This window comes from Morus notabilis, unplaced genomic scaffold (genome assembly GCF_000414095.1).
Source record: "Morus notabilis unplaced genomic scaffold, ASM41409v2 Scaffold103, whole genome shotgun sequence".
Lineage (NCBI taxonomy): Eukaryota > Viridiplantae > Streptophyta > Magnoliopsida > Rosales > Moraceae > Morus > Morus notabilis.
Genome location: NW_010365971.1, coordinates 135,650 through 143,906, shown reverse-complemented (window position 1 = coordinate 143,906; position 8,257 = coordinate 135,650). Strand labels below are relative to the sequence as shown.

At 35.9% G+C, this 8,257-nt stretch overlaps 1 protein-coding gene across 1 annotated transcript; it reads right to left on the bottom strand.

Moving 5' to 3' along the window:
* Positions 1-848: 848 nt before the first annotated feature.
* On the bottom strand, positions 849-8,057 carry LOC21391907 (GPI ethanolamine phosphate transferase 2). Its single transcript, XM_010108989.2, has 17 exons — positions 7,779-8,057; positions 7,526-7,619; positions 7,362-7,406; positions 7,028-7,195; positions 6,841-6,925; positions 6,636-6,742; positions 6,340-6,420; positions 6,006-6,058; positions 5,809-5,911; positions 5,222-5,368; positions 4,608-4,704; positions 3,931-4,126; positions 3,740-3,833; positions 2,545-3,564; positions 2,211-2,303; positions 1,776-2,056; positions 849-1,210 (listed from the first exon to the last, which is right to left on the bottom strand). Exons 1-17 carry the CDS (start codon positions 7,901-7,903, stop codon positions 1,057-1,059), a joined length of 2,943 nt encoding a protein of 980 aa, XP_010107291.1. The 5' UTR covers positions 7,904-8,057; the 3' UTR covers positions 849-1,056.
* Between the last annotated feature and the right edge of the window lie 200 nt (positions 8,058-8,257).

The window sequence follows — 8,257 nt, the reverse complement described above, 5'->3', positions numbered from 1 at the left end:
AACGGCATAGTACACTTAATCTACTGAATAATTCCTCTATAACAGCGTGTATGAGCTGCTAGCTTAGTGGTGAATATGAATGCAAATAATTCCACATAGATTGGTGGTGAGTTGAGGTGGGAAACAGAACCAGAAAAAGAAAAATTTATCTATCTATTACAAAGGTTGCTTTTTCTAAATCTTTGTTTGGCAAAAGATTAAACAACACTTCAAACCTTTTTATGTAGTGTTTTTTCTTATAAAATTTGAATTTTTACTCAAATTTTATATTTAAACCTATGAACTAAATTAGTCATATTTTCTTTTGTTTTGGATAAATTGAATTCTCTCTCTCTTGTTGCCTCCGTTTGTTGTCCAAGTGAGGCCTTGACCATATATACTTAGTTGTTGTCCAAGGCACATACCACATTAATTGATACACAAAAATTAAAATTTAAATTGGTGTCCATTCTTCCATAAACGGGCAAGATCCTTCTTTCCATGGGATCCTGACCCATTAACATGGGCTAATTAGGAAACTCCCTCCAATCCACCACGTATCTCAATATTTCTCACAATCTAGTTGTCTTCTGTCGTGGATATTTATTGTTTTCCTCTTCTGCCCCATGCGCACGGTGACAATTCAATTGATGTTTTCTCATTTATGTTTATTCCGTGTCCTAGATGGCATATACATGCAAAATCATTTATCAAATATTATCAAGTAATCGTCACTTTATGCAGCCATTTCCCATTTGCATGGTTACTTATTCTCCGACTCTATACTTCGTGCTTCTTCCATGATAATTACATTTCACACATCGCTGATTCATTTTCATGGCATACATGGTTCTTATCAAATCGGGAACAAATAAATTAATAAATATATAAATAAATAATCAAAATATATATCAATTTACAACATCAAATTCATTAAGCGGAACTCCACACATGCGTTTCCTTTTTTAATTTTTCCTCTACGGCTACCTTTCCGTACACGATCTTTTCACAAAACAATCAAACAATCCGAGCGTTTTCTTCTATAAAATTGGAATTCTGTTTCTTTGCATCAGAGTTTTATCTTTTTATCATAGATGACGGTGGAGGAGATGACGGCGGAGGACTCTGTGTTCTCCGAGACACCACCACCCAGTACGCATAAGACACAGTTGCAGCCACAACAGAGACACCGGTATAGACGCAAACAGTTGTGGCACATGCATAAAGATACCTGAAATAAACTCCACAGTATAAAGCTCCAACACAAGTGAAGAAAATACGGAAAATAATTCCAAAATCAATCACAGATGCACCATCACTGGATAGAATTTATTTCCTCCGATCGGTCACCAAAGAAAGGTTTTGCTCGCAATCAGGAACATAAAGTAATACTTCCATTAAAAAGAAAAAAGGAATATAAAGTAATAAAAGCCATTACCATGCAGCAGATGAGATATACGTACACATATGTCCATTTGGTTCCCAATGTTTGGTGAGAAATCTAAATCTTGAGGGCCCTAGAGGCTAGAAATGATGATAATCATGATATACGTTGTTGTTGCTATGAGATTCCTAGACAAGGAAATAAATAAGCTACAATACTTTCTAACCGTGCCATTATTTGTTATGCTAGATTTCCTTTAATTTGTTCTAGCTGATTTGGCACAATGAAGTCCAAGGCCTTTTGCTTCCGAAAATCGGGTTAAAAAAAAAACTGGTGTTACGACCATCAATTAAACAAATAAGAAGCGGGCTTTAAAACTGACATGTAAATGTACTACGTATATAGAACTTACTTTGGAGAAAAAACACTCCAGACGAAGAGGTGGTTTCTCATTAGTATCAATACGATGGTATAGGCTGTCAACAAAATGGAGTTCAAGCACAGTGGAATCAGACAAGGAAAGCCAAGCATTCGTTTGAGTTCTCCTGAATCCACACTCAAGGTAAGAACAAGATAGTTGCTGCTCTTAACAGAAATGTACATCACCATACTAAGAATGGCAACCATTGGGGAGGCATACGTTATAATGAACATCAAAACCCCAGATAGTACTGTTGAATGACTTGTGATGCCCTAAGAGTAAAATAATGCTACAAAAGTTAGATAACCGAAACTTCTTAAAACACGACCACGGCGCATATCACCATTTAAAACTAGTTTCTTTCCTCTTAAAACAATACAAATAAAAGAGAAATGATAATGTAAGCCACCGTGAAAGAGGACATACTATATAAGCTCCAGCAACATCAATGGTGGCTAAAGAATTGCTGTTCCCTAGAGCATAATGCCCTGCCATCCCCATATAGTAGACTGCAGCAACCTAAGACCGAACACACAGCACAACATTAGTAACCAAAATAAAAATCCACCCTTTTAAAGAAAATAAAAAAATAAAAATCCACCTTACAGTGATAATTTCACTTTTTCACTTAAGTGTGAGCAACTTATTATTCTACACAACCACCAAACGTCTTTATTGATCGGCCTTCTGGCCTAAAGCAAATTGTCTTGTAGAAAAAGAGGACATTATCTACCCAAAATAAGATGATTTTGTGACTAACCTCAACCCACTGCTTGTGATGTGGCCCACTGTAAAAAGAGTATCGCATGCTCAGTAAAACTTGCACAAGGAGCAGTAATATAGGCATCGAATTAATTGGTTGCTGGAGTACCAATTGCAGAAGAGACCAATAGCATATGTACGCCCACCCAATCACAAATAATGAATTTGTTAGTTCTACCAGTTGAGACGTATTTTGAAGTTTGGGATCAGAAGTTGTCGTGTCAAAGTTATAATATGGGCATGTTTTTGAAGCCAATAGAGATGATAACCATGGTAAGGCCACAACAGTACCGAGTGCGGTGAAACCCAGAACCATATAGATCATTTGGATCAACACCGTATCGTTATAACTGGATGGTCCTAATATGCTACTCTGATGTTTCATAACACGGTGCAAAACCAACAATCCAGGAGTCAAAAAGCAAAATCCAATCACTTTAACAAGTTTTTTATTAGTATCCAATGCAGATAGAGAAATTAAGCTTAAGGTCATCACTAGGATGCCTGTGACTAGCTGAACTGCTTTTATATATTCACCCCCAGCTTGCTCAAGCCACTTAGATATGTCAGGAAGATTAGTCCAATTCACGCCTCCTTGATGCCAGCCTCTCAAGATCCTTCCAGAAATAAGAATCAAAACCAAGGAAGTTATTTGAAAACAACTTGCTCTGTTTTGTCCCTTGACCAAGCTAAACAAACTCGACGCTCTTCCAACTTTAAGAGACTGTATTGCCTTGCGCAGAAATAACAAAATCAATGTGGAAGTAACAAAATGCCATATGTACTGCTCTTCCTCAACCATAGAACTTGATCCCATACTTATGACAAGCATAAGAACGACACCAAATGTAAAGGCCTCGTCTAAATGCCACGTATGCATGGTACTATTCTCAAAGTTGGAAAGAGATATCCTCTCTCTCTCGCGAAGTTCTTTGCATATTAAATAGAAAAGGCTCAGCAATATTAGACATGAGATAAGCATTGCAGCAACTCCAAAAGCAAGCAAATTGACAGGTTTCTACACAACCACAAAATTATCATTGTAAGGGGACAACCACAAATGGATCAAAAAACAGAGAACTTCATGTAGGAATGATGATAAGTTTCCTTTGTTCCATCAACCTACAGCTGTCACTTTTCATATTTGAATTGAAAATACTTTCAGAAAACCTGAACATTGGAAAAGAACATACATCAGTGACTCTGCGTGATAAACACTCACTTGCAACTCCTAAAAACTCACTGTATGCTCCAACTGCAGTGTTGTACTCCTCCCCATGATTAAACCTATTTACCATGGTTAACGAAGCAACACTGGTATTAGTGCCGCCTCTCTTAGAATCATGTGTGATGCTTATCATAATAAATGGTGTCACATACCCACCTGGATACATCCTTAGACATCCAAGAATTATGAAGAAATGCAGCATTCATATATAAGCAACAAAACATTGTCGTCAAGCTACCATTGCACTTCCTTATCTCAGAGCCTTCATCACATGATAAACCGGGTAATTGTGCTTGTAGTAGTCTAAATAATTGCCACGAATTCAGCTCCAGAGCCCTTAGTTTTTGGTCATCTGTATTTGCAAGCAGCAGGGGAAAACATTAAGATCCTCACAAGGTAAACTGTTTACTACCATGCTGGATTTGACGAGAAGATACAACATTTTAAAAAATTTTAGCAATACTCTTCATTTAAGAGTTCAATTAGAAATAAACACATGCAGTATTGATAATTCAAAAGAAACACATAAAACAAAGCAACTAAAGTTTTCAAATGAAGATATAACAAGAAAAATAAAAAAGAAAATGAAAAATATAAGACACTGACAAACAATGACTCGTGTGTTACAGTCCACCACAAAACACGATATGACCTAATAACTAATTCATAATGAATTTATAGACCAAAGTAAAATACATGTTGAAGTCGAATTTATGACAATGTTAATTTGAGGTAAAATATGTTGCTAAGCCAAAAACAAGTAAACCACTATAGTGTATAAACTGCACCAAATTCATTATACTGAAAGTCAACACATGAGAGAGAGAAACAACCTGCCAAATGCTTAAAAATTTCTGAAATCAGGACACCAACATTGTTTTTTGGAATTGGCACACCAAAAAGGAGAGCTAATGTGGATGCGATGTCAATCTGGGAGACACAAATCGAACAAGAGAAGTGAATAGGAGGTCGAGGTCACAAACAATTTGGAATTATCTGCTAGAAAAAAAATAAATAAAAGAGAGGTGCATATTTTGTCCGATGAAATTAAATGCCGCAGTATCCAGTTAGTACTTCAAAACTGTATCGAAGCAGTAGGAATTTGTAAGATTGAATCTGAATTAGCTTGTTCGAATCCATTATTTAGTTCATTTCGTCGCCTGCTTAAACTTAATAATAAATTACCGCATTGTCCTGTGCGTCAAGATTAGCAGGGCTTTCTGTTGTCTCATTTTAATTAACTGAATGAGAAAATAACATTTCAAGTTATTATCGTACAAGGACACTTGCATCTTCTTGGCATGGGGAAACTATAATGCAAATAACAGGCCATTACAACTTAAACGATGAATAAGCATAAGAATCTCCTTTTCAAAAAATAAAATAAAAATAAAAATAACACAAAAAATAAAAAACCAAAAAACATAAGGTTCTAAGTGTCAATTACCTGGTATACAGTGTTTTGGGTGGAGTACGATGCATAAGCAGAGACATCATTTTCCAGGCCAATAAACAAAGCTAAGGAATCGGTCTCTTCATAGGAAGATCCTCCATGATTACCATTATCAGTCATGCCATGGTCACTTACCACTACCTGCATAAGAGACTTATATCAGAGACACATTGAATTTGAGTTATTTAATGACTTCTGTCAAACCATAAAACAAAGGGGGTGTGATCTAAACATACGCTACAATGTTGGAAAAAAATATAACCAGCATATGGGAAGGTTCTATATAGAAATGCCTAACCATGTCTACTGCGCTCAGCGTTGAGTCTGGGGATTTTATTTGTCTTATTCTCAGCTCTGTCTTTCTAGGCAAGAGGTAGAGAATCTTTGGTCTAGATAATTCCCTTGACCTTTTTTTATTACTCAGGCCAAGTCTTTAACTGTCGATGAAATTTTAGCGGCTCTTCATTATTTTATAAGTGGTTATTATTAGTCATGTACAATTGCAATTTTGATTCAAGTATGCAGAACTTATACAGAAAAGAAAATACAAAGGGAAAAAAGAAGATATCAATATCACAAACCAAAAGTGTCTTTCCATGGTTATTCATTTGATTCAGGATTCTACTTGTATGAATCATCTTGACCACCTCATCCATCTCCTTAAGTTTTGGGGCCATCAAGATACTGACATAGTTCAACCAAAAAATAAATGAAACTCTAAAAAGAAGCCAAGGAATCTGTAAAATAAGGATTATACTGAAACTTGGTAAAGCAATACCTGTTGCGCCCACCAATGTGTCCAACATGATCCAAGCCTAGGTAATGAAGAATCTGAACCATAAATTCAGTCAAAAACATAATTTTTATAAGAACTTTAGGGTGCTTAGTGTTTGTTGTATAGGTTGAAATGTTTGGCTTCACCATGGAAATCTACTGCTAAAGAATTTTAAATAGTTTGGTCTGTTCGGAGAACCTAAAAGTTTTCTAACGTATATACACAGATAAACAATAATCTTATTTATTTATTTTTGTAACAAAATTGTAACATGCTAAGTACCGAAAAACAAGGTAGATTAGGTCACAGAAAAACATATATTTAAAGCCAGACTAACCAGGAGATCCCAATCATATCTACTAAGCTCATCCGGCAAATGTCGAGACACATTTTGATCTACTTGCACCGTATCTTTAACCTGTAGCAGAAGAATTTGATATGCATGTCAGCCTATCGTACAAATGAAAAGCAATAGCCCGGAAATGGCGATGACCTAAATAGATCACACAGTTAAACCACATATATGAGCGACGTAACATAATTTGCACAATAATTACACAACACATTTGACAATGTATTCATATGAAGATTATACCCGCCATAAAATGTCATGTCAGCGACAGAAATACTTACAAAAAAGCTGCCAACTCCATCACTCCTTATAAATAATTCTGGAAACAACTTTAGCCACGTTTCATCACCGAGCATCACCATTTTCCAACCAACCTTAAAAAACTGGTCTGCGTGAAAAAGAAATAAACAAATCAACCGCAATTAAAGACCTAAAAAAAAGAAGAAAAAACTCTTCAATATCTCCAGCATAGTTGGATCAACTAACACAGAAGATTGTCATCTAACAGAGCTTGCGTGTTAAAATTGAAAGCCACATCCAGAAATCCCCCAATTGCCCCAGAAACCATTGCCTGCAACCATATAACAGAAAGGTTACTGGATAGTGGATAAGCAGGCTTTCAAAAAAAAATGTTAGATCTCATGGATGGGTGACTTATAGTTACAAGACCCACCTTCAATCGAGGCATGGTAACAGTAGGCGGCGCAGCCTTTGCATGAAACCCAATTGCCAATCCACTCGCCAACAGCGACTGAGTATAAGGCATAGCTTCCACTAACTCCGCACGGGGCGGCTTACCATCCTTTCCAAGCACAAGCTCTGCCGGAAGACCATCAATAACCTAAACTAACATGGTTGTAAATGAAAACTGAAGAAATCTCATATATCAATCACTAACAAATAATATATCAAGCATCACTAAGCTGAAGTTTTTGGGAAACATATTTTACAAAGAATAAGATTGACATAGAGCAATAAATATTGATGAATAAAGAACATATACTTACCATTAGTATTAGTCTGTCAAATGAAGGAGGAACCCCAGATAATTCCTACATTACATAGAAAATATCAATACAGATGCCACAGAAATTTAGAAGCAAGTCGAAATGACTCTTGATTAATTCTTTTATAGTTGTTCTTCGATTTCGAGAATTGATTGAACAAGTACCCGATACAGCGATCTGAGCTCATCAGGAGGGAGGTTTTTGGCGCTATGATTTTGAATCAGATCGAAACTCGGAGCGCGAAAACTCTCCAGACCACTGACATTACCATTGAAGATAAAATCAAACAATCAAACATATCAAAGGCTTCGAATCGAAATTAATGAACAATCTCGAATGCAATGCACGTTTTGGTCCAGATAAAAATGCAGAAAAATACAAGAACAGAGCATCGAAATCGGAAACAGTATTTTGTACCTGAAACCAGAGAGGGCTGGTTTGACCGGGAAGAAGCTGAAGACGAAGACTGAAAGCCCAATCATTTGGATAATTACTCCAGCTATGGTGAAGATCGTAAGCTTACTACAAGTTAGCGAAAACATTTTTTTCTTTTTCCTTCTCTTTTGAAGATCGTCAGCTTAGCCGAGGACTCCAACTATTTTTCTATTTCTTGGATTATCTCGAAAACAAATTCATGTACTTTAAGTGCAATACAAGTAATAGACTTTTCTCTCTGTTATTGCCATTGTGGGTTCTAAAAACTTCCCCATTGAAATAAGCCTTTTCAAAAGGCGAGGAACTAGAAATACGACTAAAAATCTAAAAAATATTATTTGAGTGACTCTATTTAAAATAAATAATTATTATTTAATTAATAAAAAAATAAAGAGCCGTGATAATACTTAATTATTTAAAATCACAAATGATCCGTCTGCACAAATCCACAATAAATTAAT

Excerpts from the sequence above, each read along its gene's own strand:
- LOC21391907 (XM_010108989.2), bottom strand. The coding sequence starts at position 7,903 with ATGTTTTCGCTAACTTGTAGTAAGCTTACGATCTTCACCATAGCTGGA. Across the intron at positions 4,705-5,221 it reads CCCAAAACACTGTATACCAG|ATTGACATCGCATCCACATT; the intron begins GTAATTGACACT and ends TGTGTCTCCCAG. Across the intron at positions 2,057-2,210 it reads ATGTTGCTGGAGCTTATATA|GGCATCACAAGTCATTCAAC; the intron begins GTATGTCCTCTT and ends TTTTACTCTTAG.